At 36.1% G+C, this 15,806-nt stretch overlaps 2 protein-coding genes across 3 annotated transcripts in view; one reads left to right on the forward strand and one right to left on the reverse strand.

The window, feature by feature from the left end:
- Positions 1-180: 180 nt before the first annotated feature.
- Positions 181-3,885, reverse strand: LOC128175461 (uncharacterized). 2 transcript variants are annotated; one of them, XM_052841101.1, is made up of 5 exons: positions 3,822-3,885; positions 2,194-2,383; positions 1,710-1,852; positions 1,465-1,618; positions 181-1,239 (listed from the first exon to the last, which is right to left on the reverse strand). In XM_052841101.1, the coding sequence occupies exons 1-5, from the start codon at positions 3,838-3,840 to the stop codon at positions 591-593; spliced, it is 1,155 nt and encodes a 384-aa protein (XP_052697061.1). In that variant the 5' UTR covers positions 3,841-3,885; the 3' UTR covers positions 181-590. The 2 variants fall into 2 exon arrangements, with proteins under 2 accessions (XP_052697061.1, XP_052697054.1); XM_052841094.1 differs by having other exon boundaries at positions 2,194-2,483; positions 3,822-3,861.
- Positions 3,886-10,473: 6,588 nt separating this feature from the next.
- The window catches only part of LOC128175502 (uncharacterized), a 34,768-nt gene continuing 29,435 nt past the window's right edge, over positions 10,474-15,806 (forward strand). Inside the window, exons 1-6 of the mRNA XM_052841149.1 lie at positions 10,474-10,591; positions 10,821-10,994; positions 14,286-14,367; positions 14,558-14,652; positions 15,130-15,315; positions 15,397-15,642. Coding sequence (XP_052697109.1) covers positions 10,567-10,591; positions 10,821-10,994; positions 14,286-14,367; positions 14,558-14,652; positions 15,130-15,315; positions 15,397-15,642 — 808 coding nt within the window. The 5' untranslated portion in view covers positions 10,474-10,566. The remainder of the gene's footprint in view (positions 10,592-10,820; positions 10,995-14,285; positions 14,368-14,557; positions 14,653-15,129; positions 15,316-15,396; positions 15,643-15,806) is intronic.

The raw sequence follows: 15,806 nt of genomic DNA on the forward strand, positions 1-15,806 counted from the left end.
GTGATCTCGTCATTTGTTTTACCGTCATTTTCTATAACGTTCCCATTAATTAACAAGCTGATAGACCCAACAAAACATACGTATTCAGGTAATATCATACCCATACTAGTGTAGCGAAAACCATATGTATCAATACGCATATGAATTAGAAACGGTTTGTAGGAACAAAAACAATACATATTTCCCTTAGGAGGCATAACATTATTTAATTCAGACTTTAAAAAACGAAAAGAGAATATATTCAATACGTATACAAATATACATCATATTTATTGGATGGATTTCTCATGTTTACAATCTTATATATTAACTGTATGAGTCGATTTATATGACTCAGACAGGTTTAAAACCCTGTGATACAATGAGGGCGCAGACTCAAATCTCACTAAACTCCTAAAAATCAGTTCTTCCCTAACTCAAAAATCCACTACATCAGCAATACAATCCTACTCTAGTTTTATCTTCCCCCAGAGCAAATATGTGGTGGATGGGTAGAGTAGTTGAGAGTAACCAACGGGTTTTCCAAGAGGTATGGTCTAATTTCAAAATCACAGTCATTTAGACGCCATGCTAGATGAAAAATAAACTTCTTAGTACCCAAAAAGAACTACAGAAACCGTTATAATAGATAATAGTGCGATATGCTGGGCAGTGATCATTTCTCCTCCACTGGATCCATCACGTGATGCAACATTGTCTATGGAGCCACCAAACCCTGTGGGCGTGTCCCCAGAGTCCCCGGAATCTGTAGTACTTGGACCTTGTACAGAAACCTGCGCAGTAGACGTCTGAAACAAATCACGGCCTTTGGAGTCAAAAATAAATCTGGAGGTAGATTTGGTGCCCATAAATACGCTAGCGGTAGTCTGGGTATGTTTAACACTGGCCCGGGTTATTCCAAGGTCTGTGAAAATGAAACCGGGGGTTGTAAGGGCTGTTGGTGTACTAGGAATGTCTGTTACCTCCGATATAATGTCACCCCTTCTACTTTCGTTACGTTGATATATTTTCAGCTTGTTTCCTTCATTGACCAAATTTTGAATTGTGGTCATCCATTCTTGGTCCAAGGACTGCGGGGTCAGTGCATCGTCCGTCGTAGTCTCGTTTTTATCACGTGATCGGAGGAATGCAATACATTTCCCGCCAAATATTAAGTTATACGCGCCGATGTAGTCCCTGAGGTATGCCCTGCATGAAGAGACCTTTTCTCTAAAGCACGTAGCCGTGGCGGCTGAAATCCTATTAATAAAATCAAAATAAAAAGGTAGGCATAATATTTTAATGCATAAATATCTTTGTATACATTTATTCAGGCAAAGTGTAATTACATCAAATACAAATATATTGGTCCCCATGCAAGACCTTTTCAGGGATATTTTACTACTACTATATATGTTGATTTAATAACACGCTTAACTTTACTTGTATATGAATTCTATCGAGCAAGAGGAGCTTCACACTTACAGACACGATGCCTTTTGCGCGAGGTCCACCATGGACATGTTGGTGAGGTATATCTTCATCAGGGCCTTCTTAATCGGCTTGGTCAGAGAATCCACACACCTCAGGGCCCGCAACTCCTGGGCCTTCCCCATGCAGCGCAACTTCCTCCCAAACTCTGAAAAAACCAAATGGGTAGCACGGTCAAAACAATGTAACACTAAACGAATCCAAATTGTTTTTACATTTTGATCTGGCGTGGCACTTACTGCTAAGTTTCTGGCATATAGTAGAGGACGTGTGATTTGCTATGGAGGAATTGAAAATCAGAGAGAAGAACCAGTCAGAGGGGCTCCGAAGAGGATTAGATTTGGCGGAACTCTCAGCACAGGGCAGCACGGCTTCATAGACACTGAAAGCACATGGGTCACAGTTCATAAATGTATTAATTTATTATTTCTGTCAAAGGTTTATTATTAAATTAAGTAAACGGTTCTCTGAAAAAAATATCTGCGCGAATTCATGAATGAATTCATTAATTGTTGGATTGCATCTCTTCGTAGACTTTTTTCTTTAAATTCTTGAAGGAATTCCTAAAATTTACAATGTTCAGATATAAAAAAAAACAAAAAAACCGTTGTTTTTATTGATATAAAGTATTTTCTTTTTTTTATTCTTTTTTTTTTTTTGGAGAGTGGCTGATGATTTTAATGAGAGGATTCGGACCCCTGATGATGTGAGTACCCTGCCTACCTGCACCACCTGTGGACCGCTTTGGCGAAGTCGTTGTTGTAGTGGGCGGGCGAGTCTGAGACGTTGTAATAGCCCGCGTGGACCAGACAGTCCCTCAGGTTGGGGTTTGGGGAGGAGGGTGTAGACCCTGGCATCAGCACTGACCCCACAGGGACGGTAGAACGACCCCCGGCCAACAGCAAGAGGACGACTGAAACCAAGAAGTGTAAAGGCATCGACGGTGTCTCATTTCGAAGAGGGTACACAAACTTAATTTAACTCAGTTGCATAACACCTCTCGTGTTGTACTTCTAAATTAAATAGAAAAAAATATTTTCTTAAAAGCTGAAATATAAATTTAATGTTTTAGCATGTGAACATTATTGGACATAAAGCGGACGTGTTTAAAATTCTTTTTTACTATTACTGCGCATTTTAGTCAAATTGATTCACGTGTTTTGCACAATGAGATGTGTTATGTCAATTTGTACATTTTAACTATTTTACGCTTTAAAATTTTGTTTTGTTCTTTTTGTAGTATGGATGTCAGAAATGGAGATTATTTGTCGCCTGTCAGCCGTACGCTCATTCGCTAATCGTTCATTAACCCAGTGTCAGGTGGAGTGTTTTATTAATTAACAACAGGGGACAGCCATGTTTACAGAACTTTTATAATTAATTGTAATCATTATTACTTCAGCCATAAAACATTCGTAAAAATGTTCACTTCAAACACACGGTGTTGAACTGTAATAATGACTTCACTCAAAGCTTTTCTTCAGATCTTTCCAGAACATTGTCTCAAATTTATAAAGTACATGTAAAAGAAATAAAACAATACCGGATGCAATTAATTATAGATTTTAGTTATCGAGCTTTAATATGTATAATTTAAATAACATAGAATAAAAACTCCATCTATCTGTCTCTATCTCATTTTTGATCCATTATTTATAACTTTCCTTATGTCTATATTAAAAAAAAATGTGAAGTCAAAATTTGTCCTTAATCCTTAAAATATATATATATATATATATATATATATATATATATATATATATATATATATATATCTATCTATCTATCTATCTATCTATCTATCTATCTATCTATCTATCTATCTATCTATCTATCTATCTATCTATCTATCTCACAGTATGAATGATTTTTCAAATTTACTCATGAATGAGTCTTAAAACGCTCATAGACTTCTAACGCATCTACAAAGTAAGAACAAAAAGAAAGGCCCTCTGGTCACTTGTCATAATTGACCTTGAATCAAAGATGGTGGACCGGGATGAGTGATGGAGACCCCCAGGAAGGTGGTCAGTCACGGACAACGCTACACATCGCTTTATTATCCATTGTATGAATAGAATTTATGAAAAGGAATGTGTTCTTTAGAATTTAGGATTTTCACGAAAATTGTCTAATCTCATATAAAATAAGGATTATATCAGGCACAAGAATCAAAACAAAATTTGTAATAAAACTTATGTAATATGATATTAAATGAAGCTTTCCGTTATAATTTTAAAAAAGCATTGAAAATATTTTACAGAAAAAAATTCTAAAATTAAAACAATTGCACATCTAGTGCACGTGCATTGTGAAGACAGGTAACGGGAGAAAAATGACAAAAGTCTTACCTGTGATTAAGTTGTGCATTTTATGATCCAGTAGTTAACTCTGTGGCGGTCCGCCAGGTGTCGCTGTGTGTGTGTCAGTGACGCCGGGTCCCGGGTCCTGTCACCCCTCCCGCCCCTCCTCCATCTTGTTCCTTCACATCCGCTCACCTTTCCATGGGTCACGTGGTATCATTAACATTGTGAAGTTTTTTTTCTTTTTTATATCAATTACTTTTAAAACTTTCAATACTCTACAAGGATTTTGTTTGTCAAACTTAAGAGAATATTTATCTTATATGCTTATATGTGTTATTCAAAGTAATGATTTCTAAGTGGATATCATATTTAACATTTTATTTAAAGCAGATATGCAAGCAATCTTTTAAACAGGATTAGGGATCTAGCGCTGTCTGAAGTAAAAATAAAAAAATAAACAAGTTTATAAAATGTTGGCGTTTTAATAATTACAAATCTGATGTAGGTCTGTCACTAACTGATTGGTTGTTAAAGTCCATAGATGGCAAGGCGAAAGGTCAGTTTAACAAAACATTGCTCCTGTACGATACGCTATCTCGAGTACATATGGTACCGTAGAGGATCGATTTTGCAAGTTTGATTTTAATTAGATTGTGCGAAAATAAATGCCGATTATCTTCTTACTTTGGAACGAGCGTATTGTCTGTATTTGAATATATAAATGATAAAGAAACAAAAAAACAAAAAATAAGTTTCCTGTTAACTTTTATAGCCAATTAAATATATAGCTGGCAATGGCAACTTTTAAGCCTTTCGACAGAAAAACATTATTTTCTGGGCTCTGTTGAGGATTCCCGAAAAAAAATTTTAGTCCGATGCAAAACGTTTGTTTGCCGAGATTTAAATGAATATAAGGTATTTCCACGAAATTTACAAAGGACTGGGCAATGCTTGTCTTATAAGCACAAATGACAAACATAAACATTGGCTAGGAAAAGATTGCACCTTTTCCGTAATTCTGAGCATGCGTATTGGTTTCCAGAAGCCAACGTATGTCCTTGGTAGATGAAACAATAAACATTACAGCCTGAGTTTTCAGCATCATTGAGTATAATATGTTATTTTTTAGGTATGCGTTTGTTTTAAATACCTTGTGTGATTTGTGATGCTTCTTATGAAAAGAGTTTAGCTACAATGTACTCTCAATCGGGGGTTGTCTTTATTATATTGTCTCTGTGTTCTATATAAAAGGAAACGAAGGGATAGAACACTTCCACACTGTGACACGTGATGTAATTATCATTTAATATTTATTCGTTTGATGAGATATCGGCGCTTCTGATTGGTCGAAAAATTTCTTTGATACCTGCATCAATAAAATTTTCGCCGGATCTACTTTTCTCAACTGTTCTGATCTAACACTATTTATAGAACGGGAATTTCCAAAATAAACACTGTCAACAAAGTGTAAAGTTGTGTCTGTTTTATTGTCAGCAAACAAAACACAACTTTATAAACATAAAAACTTGAAAGTCTAACCTTCAAAAATAAACAAAACACAATATCTTATTCACGAAATAGAAAATTAAGCGTCTTCTCACGATTTCGTCTGCTTCAGATCAATCAACATTACTGCGAGGCTGGCTGTTCCTTTTCCAGAATAATCATAACGAACATATAGGCCCATACACTTTCACGGTAACACTGCTGTTCAAACTTGGTAACGATGATTTTTAAACTTACACAGTACCCTACATGATCGGTCATCAGAAATTCAGAATAAGCATCGTTTTGAGTACAATGCATCAACACCTTCGGCGAATTCCAAGCGGCAGATACTATAGTATACCATTTAAATACATCACTGGCTATATAGTTACCACAATGTTTACAAAAGTCGCTTATACATACTATTCTTTGTCGACATATCAACTATTTTCGTCCACGATCGCCTCTCCCTGGATGGTTACGTCCAGTTGCATTTTCCATCGATCTCACATGAAAACTAGTGTTATTACGAATTTTTCTGCACAGTGAATAATATCACAAGCTATCGCATGTATTTTCCTTTCGATTTCAATTCAGCCGGTTCAGATTTTAACTCACTATTTGTGTTTAATCCATTAAATTCAGTTCAATAGCTCTGCATCAGCTGAAGGCGCATCCATTTTGAATATTGTTGCTGTTGTTATTTTGTATTCATACGCGCCGCTTCATTTACATTATTTACATTTTTGATCAATGATACTTCACATTTTTTGATTTGAAAATGTTTTATTAAATGATAAGAAATGAAGATAATAATTTTTCTATTGATCGACGTATCAAAGAAAAAATTGACCGGAAAACTTTTTCATCAATGCGCTACGCGCATTGATGAAGTTTTCCGGTCAATTTTTTCTTTGATACGTCGATCAATAGAAAAATCATTATCTTCATTTCTTAATTCATAATAAAAAACTGCAACAATATCATTAACCCTTCGTCTTTTATCTTCTAGGGGTATTTTAAAAACCGTGTTGTCTTACAGTTAATTAGGTTCAGATGTATAGTGATCTGTGACATGTTGCGATTTTACAGCTCTTGTTTTTAAAATAATATTATAGTTAAATACCGTTAGTATATTTAAATTCTTAAAGTATTTAAACGATTTTTTTACTTTGAATAGGATGAACTTTTACTTCTGTTAATATTTCAAATTGTTCTATTCTACTCATCTTGACCATCCAAAACTGGTTTAGGTTCTCTCTGTCTGTTTCTCGTACCATATACACTTACTGGGTACCTTACACTGAGGGACAGTTATAATCGATTAAAGAAACAAGAGGCCCATGGGCCACATCGCTCACCTGAGGAACAATAGGTATGATAAAGTCAGCTTAATGGAGTCATGGACAATGTACATTAATACATGTAGATCCTGTATAAATAAAATCCATTTTTCCCCCTTGGAACTCGGATAGCCCTGATTGCTGAAAATATTTAAAAGAGCAGACTTTAATCACCGCTCCTGCACATATATAGGGACTCAACGTTATGCAGGCAGGGATGACCGCACACCTACGCAACTCAACAGGTACCAACGTTAATGCAAGCAGAGATAACGCAAGCAGGGATGACCTCACACTTGCGCCAACAGCTCAACCTAACGCAGGGAGTGCCACACACTTGCACTAGAAAGGCCAGAACACCAGCAGAGATGACCATACACTAGTGCTCCGCCGCAACCACCACCAATACAAGCAGGTATGACGGCACACTTGTATCAATGCGATACAGGGCAGAAATGACCGCACATTCTGTATCGTTGGTTAGAAAAACACAAAGACTAGAAAGAGCAGGGATGTCAACACCCTCAATTTCTCCGTATCTGTTCAAGTTTAACCCCAAACAGTCACTCGTTACAATGCAATAGACACTGTCCCTATATATGTGCCAGCCTAAAATAATTCATAGTATCTAAAAATTGGAAATCAAAAATAAACAAACTAATCCAGCCTAACCCAAAACTACTTATGCAGAACAACTTATATACATTGAATATTTATTATTGTATAAAAATAATAATCACATTAATTGGTTAACAGTGGATGCATTAATTAAAATAATCAAGAATCAATAAATCAAGGGCAGTAACCCAAAACAGTAATACAAAAAGATTCTAATGAAAAATAGCTGCCTGCTTCAATTTTATAGTCATATCACATGTTGAGTATTGCAGTTCTCAAAAAGATCCTTTACAATTGTTTATATATGGGATATTTAGCTACATCAAACTCTGAACCTTCTTGTGAGGCCGAAGAATTGTCCTGGAGCCAAAGTCTTAACAATTAAAAAGAATCATCTTGCTGATTAGTTTCTGAGAAGAAGATTTTTAAAGATTTACTCTTTATTCCAATGTAAAACTTTAACACCCCCCCCCCATGTGCCAATGTGGCCTCACCCTACCCCCAGGGGTCATGATTTTCACAACTTTGAATCTACACTACCTGAGGATACTTCCCACAAGTTTCAGCTTTCCTGGCTGATTAGTTTTTGAGAAGAAGATTTTTAAAGATTTACTCTATATATTCCTATGTAAAATTTTAACACCCCCCCCCCCCAATGTGGCCTCACCCTACCCCCAGGGATCACGATTTTCACAACTTTGAATCTACACTACCTGAGGATGCTTCCACACAAGTTTCAACTTTATAAAAAATAATCTGGCTGATTAGTTTCTGAGAAGAAGATTTTTAAAGATTTATTCTATATATTCCTTTGTAAAACTTCGACCCCCCCATTGTGGCCCCACCCTACCCCCGGGGGTCATGATTATCACAACTTTGAATCTACACTACCTGAGGATGCTTCCACACAAGTTTCAGCTTTCCTGGCTGATTAGTTTCTGAGAAGAAGATTTTTAAAGATTTACTCTATATATTCCTTTGTAAAACTTCGACCCCCCCCCCATTGTGGCCCCACCCTACCCCCGGGGGTCATGATTATCACAACTTTGAATCTACACTACCTGAGGATGCTTCCACACAAGTTTCAGCTTTCCTGGCTGATTAGTTTCTGAGAAGAAGATTTTTAAAGATTTACTCTATATATTCCAATGTAAAACTTCGACCCCCCATTGTGGCCCCACCCTACCCCCGGGGGTCATGAATTTCACAACTTTGAATCTACACTACCTGAGGATGCTTCCACACAAGTTTCAGCTTTCCTGGCTGTTTAGTTTCTGAGAAGAAGATTTTTAAAGATTTACTCTATATATTCCTATGTAAAACTTCGACCCCCCATTGTGGCCCCAACCTAACCCCAGGGGTTATGATTTTCACAACTTTGAATCTACACTACCTGAGGATGCTTCCACACAAGTTTCAGCTTTCCTGGCTTTCTGGTTCTTGAGAAGAAGATTTTTGAAAATTTCTCGAAATTTTTCATTAATTTCTAATTATCTCCCCTTGAAAACGGGTGTGGCCCTTAATTTTCACAACTTTGAATCCCCTTTGCCTAAGGATGATTTGTGCCAAGTTTGGTTGAAATTGGCCAAGTAGTTCTTGAGAAGATGTTGAAAATGTGAAAAGTTTACGGACAGACGGACGGACGGACAGACGGACGGACAGACGGACGGACAGACGGACAGACGGACGACAGACAAAATGTGATCAGAATAGCTCACTTGAGCTTTCAGCTCAGGTGAGCTAAAAAAGAAGTGAAAGATGTTTTCAAGGTTTACCCGTGGACACTTTGGAACACCTTTACACAAGTTGAATCAACACTTGACTACTTTAAAACCGTTTGCAATGCACGTATACTTTATTTCAAATGTCTTTTGATTGGAAGATAAGAGTTTTTTGCAAAGAAGTAATCGCTGGCTTTGTTGAAGTATCGATTTCAATTGTGTTTTATCTGTAAAGAAAATTGCGTTAAAATGAAGTCCTTAGAAATTTTCTTGACATTGAACTCATATATTAAAAGCCCGCAGTGCAGTAGTGAATTTTACTTATGATAACAGGTATCCAAGTTGTTCTGAGAAAAATTGTTAGTCAAGATTATCATTGACAGATCTAACTTCATACTTCCATAGATTTAGATACCCTGTAACGTAATGTTTATCACATCGACTCAACTCGACAACAAATGTGCAGGCACTTTCAGTTAGGTTAAAACATATTTGTGTGCATACTATTTCCTTTCGACTAGTAACATTCTTTTGAGTAATTTCAATAAAATACGGGATATACAGTTTTCGCTCTACTTGATATTGAGTACCTTTGTAAATTTGCTTTATTATATCAAGTTTTGAAAATTTCTTATGTGGTGTTGTCTTTTTTTATCTGATTTCTAAACGTTTGTTTTTCTCGGAAGAGCTCAACTCTCCAGTTCGGAGAGCTGTATTGAGTTGACATTGATTAATCTGTTTATCCATGTGGCTGTCACTGGGGATATGACGACAGTCTATGTCACAGGCCCTCCATGTCTGGTGTACCTACCGCTGACAGTAGCGCCATTTGTTTCTTACTGCGGTGTTACCCACTTGATCTACCGTTTCTGCACAATGACGAGATATTAATCTTACCTTCAACACTTTTATCTCGGGTACCTGTGGTTTGTTCACTTTGAACATTGCATCTCAAATAAATCAAACACTTGCACGTCTTCTTATCTGGCTATGGACTAAAGTACTTATGTATCGCACAAGAAAAACATTTTTAGGTAACAATCTTTTTGTAGAAAAACGGATATATTTGCTCAACTTTGCAGGGTTCTATGAACAAGAATTAATATAATGTTTGATAAGACTCTGATAAATCCCGAAGGGGTGTGGCCAGTCTTGCGTATAAAAGACCTGAAATTAAATTTAGAGATACAACGAAGGGAAGTGCATTTACAAGAATGCCGACATTCGTTTTATTTTTGCTGGGATGTTGCGTTCTCTTAGCGAGAGGTTTCCTACCTTCGCAAGAGAGTACTGATGGAAGACCTGATTACACCCATGCCAGCATTACACAAGCCGCCATTTATCACGCTACTTCTGACGTCATCGCCAACGTCATTAGTCCTGGAAAATACAACGCATCTGATCCCGATGGAACAATCAGAACGTTCTTTGGTAATGAACAAATTCTCTGAATAATGTTATTTTTTTTACATGTTTAAACGCATCTGAGTGTCATTGAATGAAAAAAAATCTTATTCTTAAGATCACGACGCACTCATACATTTCGCTCAGACGATAATAGATATCGTGAACAAAAACAACTTGGCTCAGAGAACTTATAGAGATGTCGCCGCCAGAACAATGAACTGTGAACAAATTGTACCAGGTAAATTGGATTTTGGTCTTCAATTTTTAACAACAATCAGAACCCTAGTGTAAAAGCCCCCTGTGACCATTTTCCTTGCTTTCTACTATATTTGGAAATTGATTGAAATTTCCAAAAGTACTTCTCCTTGTTATTATGTACATAAGATTTGATATAAAATCAGTCCAACCATCTTTAACTTTTCAACAATTCATTTTCGAATGTAATATTATTATCTATTTCTTTTAAGGACATCTGCTTCTTCAGACCCTTAGGGACAACATAATCCACCAATCACAGACCGCCAACCCGAACTGGGACGCTGTGAGAGATCTGATTGGTGAATATTTGTTTACACTGCAGGAGTTTTACAGCAACACAAACTGGGTGGAAATGTTTGGAAACCGCGTGTGCCAAGAGCTAGGTCAGTTATAACTACATGTATGTTGTTACCTATGTTGACTTTTCTCTTTTGAGAAGTGGACAGGCATAGATTTCATCCACTTCTCTTCGCAAGCCTTCATATTTTGATTCTGGAAAACGTGTAAATGTCGGAACCAAAGACGGTTTACGCTTCGACCCATGTTTCGACTCCAGTTTCCCTGAATTTTCGTAACAGACCTACTATTTCTACATTTTAAACATTAATGCATCCATATATCACAAAAAACCATCACTAACTCGCTGTCAAATCATACTAACTCGCTGTCAAATCATTTTCTCAACTTCTACATTCCGGGTTTAAATTATGAGATCACTATAGGAGGTTTAAAAAGTAGAAAATTTAGAGTCGGAAAAAACGGAAAGTATTGTTCCAATTGTAGACTTTAGATTAAAGGTATTTTTCTTATAATTTAAAGTCGTATATAGTGTGGTTTTATAATTGAAGACAAATTAACAATATAAATACGATAAAATAAGTAACTGTGTCACATAAAACAACTAAAACTCTTTATTTTAATCTTTCTTGTATGCTATATTAATCAATGTTCGTTTTAATGTTTAAAGACAGATGTAGAGCAAAATTATCACCATAAGAGATGGTTAAAAGGGAAGAAACACCACTTTATAATTTTGTAACTCAGCATTTGTTTGTACATAGTAAGATTAAGTTGTTTCAGTTACGTTTTCGAAATTAATGTCGTTAATAGGTTCCAATTTTATCCGAAACATAGACATTTAATCTGCGCTGACCTAGATAAACAATGTGATACACAAAATTTAAAGCCGAGATGTAGAAGTTGCGAAAATGATATGACAGCCGGTTAGAGTTGATTTTTTGTGATAAATGGATGCAATAATGTTTGAAATTGTTTGAAACGTAGAAATAGTAGGTCTGTAACGAAAATTCAGGGAAACTGGAGTCGAAACATGGATCGAAGCGTAAGCCGTCTTTGGTTCAGACCTTTACACGTTTTCCAGAATCAAAATATGAGGGCTTTCGAAGAGAAGTTGATATAGGCTATGCCTGTCCACTTCTCAAAAGAGAATACTATGTTGATGTCTTTTTAAAAAATCGCTTCGCAGTTTATAAAGCGTAAACTGCCCCAATGTATTTTATATCGTATAAAACTAATGAATTTTGAATTCATTGCTTGTAGTTTATTTTTCCCCTATAAATTATACATAAAAACAGTCATTTGACCTTTAAAAAATGACATCAAATTGTACAATGTAACGCCAGGCGGTTTAATACTTTAATATGACGTAGGCAACATTCTTTTATACGATATAAAGTATTTTTTGAGCCAATCGGAAAGCACGTTACAACCGGAATTAAATTATATCGGTAAAGATAATGTAAAAAGCAGTGTCACAGTGCTAATGAGATATACCACTCCAACTGTGGAACCTTTCCAACGCTGACATTTGGATGATAAAACCGCTGATCAAGGCTCAATGTTGCAATATATCCGTTAATCAAATGAGATTCTCTGTATTTTACCAGGTTGTGTAACGATGATTCATCCAATTATACATATTGGGCGTAGCTCTGACAACTATCTATATAATTTTTTCACATTTTTATACATGAAAGTTAAGGGGAAATATGCGTTGTTCCAATTCCGAATCGCAGACAAATGACCAAGTATATATCTACCAGTATACATTACTACGACCCTTTGCTCGCCTTGACCCTTAACACTGACCTTTTATTTGACCAGACATAAAATCTCTGTCTTGTTAAGAAGATTAAAGGGGTATAGTCACGATGTAGGTCAATGTTTTTTCCATTTATAATGTTTGTAATGCTTTAGTAAGGTATTTCTCATTATCAACCGAAATTTGAGTATCAGTCTACGAATTATAAGCGAGATACAGAGCTCACAATTCTTTGTTTGAAACAAAGCTCAGGTCATATGTTTGTTTACATTTTGAATGTTGACAAAAAGTTCCACGTTTAGATGTAAAACGAATGTGACAAACATTAGGTGCTGTGTATTTTTGTTCAAAACCAATTTGCAGATATAGAAAAATCAGCTTGAAAAAGAATTGAAACAGGTATATTGAACCACATCTTCCCAAGTCAAGGGTTTCTGATCCGCTGTGCTCTACATAAACCCTTGACCGGAAAGACAACACATATGCGGGTTAACGATTACGCCATCTAGTGAGAGTACTCATTTTTAAACCTTCGTGACCTTTGTTCTGACCAATCCGAGAATGCTTTATAAACAGAAACAGTATAGCAATAAGGCTGCTCCCATGAACAAAATAAAATTCGTAGAAAATATGGATTCACTCGGACTAAAAACAGATATCAGTAAGTCAAATACTTACTATTCCGTCTCAAATTTATTTGACAACGGTTCAACATTGATCAATTCACAATTAACATTATTATTGAAACAACGTTTCTTATTGGATAACGCAAACTTGTATGACACCAACCAGCGTGCGAGGTTTTTAACCCCGTCAAACTCTGCCTATTCTGTCAAGGGTTTATGTAGAGCACAGCGGATCAGAAACCCTTGACTTGGGAAGATGATTGAACCATTGAACCAATGTAACTGTACGACTGCCACTAAAATTTTGGCTGACCATTTGGAAATGCATTACCAAATCATTGTTTTAAATAACAAAATTGGGGGGGGGGGGGATTTGACCAAAATCGTGATCACACCCCTTTAAGATACAATAAAGGTTAAATGTACCTACAAATAGACAGTGAGACAGCTAGACAGACAAAGTCATACAGAAGGAACGAGCGTACCAAAGTCAACATGGCCCTTTTCTGGTGACGAATGATGAATCTGGTATTTAGGGTGATATGAAACATTTTTTATGGTTTGTTATAACTGCTGCCATGTTTGTGCCACAACAACAAATCAGTTTTCCACTTCTGCGTAGAATTCCTCAGACAATGATGTTGACAATCTATAGTGTTACTACAGCAGTTAGGTCGAAAGCAAATTGAGGGGGTGCTAGACATATAAAAGCCCCCCCCCCCCCCCCAAAAAAAAGATAGATGTGAAAGTTTTGCAAAAAAATTGGGAGGGGGGGGGAGTTAAGTCCTCCTAGCCTTTCCTGTTCTGACGCCTATGTATACATGTAGTATGTGATTCATACAAGTAACGTCATTTTTATTTATTTACTTTTTAACATTAAAAAGAATTTTTCCAGGAAGCGTTTATTATATATGTGCAGTTGTTGGCATTGGATATCTACAATGTCTTTCCTTCCATTATACTAGCATATGAATATATAATTTCAGGAATTTCGGGAGAATCTCTTCCCTATAAAGTGTCTGATTCCGACAAAGTCACTTGTACGAGCTGCAATTATACCAAAGAGGCGTAAGTTGACGATGAACTTTATCCAAGAATATGTATAAATAAACTAGATTCACTAAGCGCTAAAAATTATTTAATTAAGTTCATCATTAGAAATTATTTAATGAAGTTCATTGTAGTGTAATGTGTTCGAATGGTTGAGAAATAAATGCTACCTGTACCTATATGAGTAGTTCATCTCCTTTATCGCCAGAGTTCAGCAGAAGTCTTGTGTTGACAACATGCGCTCTGACGGACAGCTCCTGACCAGTGGATACACCAGCTACCAGAACATCAACAAACCTATAGGTAAAAACTGTACGACAGTAAAGCAAATTATTTAGTTTACATCGAAACCGATGGCTTGTTCACATTTAATCCTTGGTATTCTTCTTGTATAATTACATTTTCCAGTGTCTTTTCCTGTGATAACGCTACGTATCGATTTTGTACTATATAACTCATAAAGCCAAATTGAGGCGCCAGCGGGGTTTGCTTATTCATATTTAAATATTTAACCGTACGATGGTTTAAAATTTTATAAATATAAGAAATAAGAAATCATTCTTTGAATATTATGAGGTGATAATTTCGGTCGGGGTGTGATCAAATCTATCATAAAGCCCTTCGGGCTTTATTGATTTGATCACGCCCCGACCAAAATTATCACCTCATAATACTCAAAGAATGATTCCTTATTCCTTATATAATTCTTAATTCTGAATTTTTTTCTTATAACTAATTAAGATTGTATACTAGAAAAAATAATTCAGGTTTGATTATCAGGACAGTTTCCGCCAAACATGGGAAAGTGTAGTCATGGCGGTCCATATGATAACAGCAAGGACATTCCCGCCACAGGGGGTATAAACAAAGAAACAACCAGTCCAGAGTTATCTCCTCATTTTGACCTACATCAGCTGGCTGGGGAGGCAGCCATACAGGCGACCTACGATTTTTTTGTTGGGAACGGTAAGCAGAAATAGAAACTACGCATGTGTTTTAACTTTAACATCAAACAATCATTTTGCTATTTTTGCATTACAATTTCAGGCACAGGACTTCTATCCATTTTGGGAACTGAAACATTTAAAGAAATCATGGGTATGAACTACAAGAATCCTTGTTACAACTGCCTTTCACCGGGTTTGTCTGTAGTATTTGTTATCGATGACACGGGATCCATGAGTGTAGAAATAAATAATGCAACTGCATACAGTGTTGACATCGTTAACCAAGCTAATGCTCTAGGATCCAATGGGCCTTCGAACTTTATTCTGTCGATCTTTAATGACCCAGGTTTGTCCAAAAACTATATCTTTCTGTCATTCTCTTAAAGTTTCTTTTCTCAATGTATATTAAAAAAAATATTCGTAACTATTTTGAAATATTTCGTCTTAGCATTTGGTTTTTATACAAATATATGAGGCGTTTATCATTGATATGTTTGTTTTTAGGGGAAA

Source organism: Crassostrea angulata, chromosome 1, assembly GCF_025612915.1.
Source record: "Crassostrea angulata isolate pt1a10 chromosome 1, ASM2561291v2, whole genome shotgun sequence".
NCBI classification, from domain to species: Eukaryota; Metazoa; Mollusca; class Bivalvia; order Ostreida; family Ostreidae; genus Magallana; species Magallana angulata.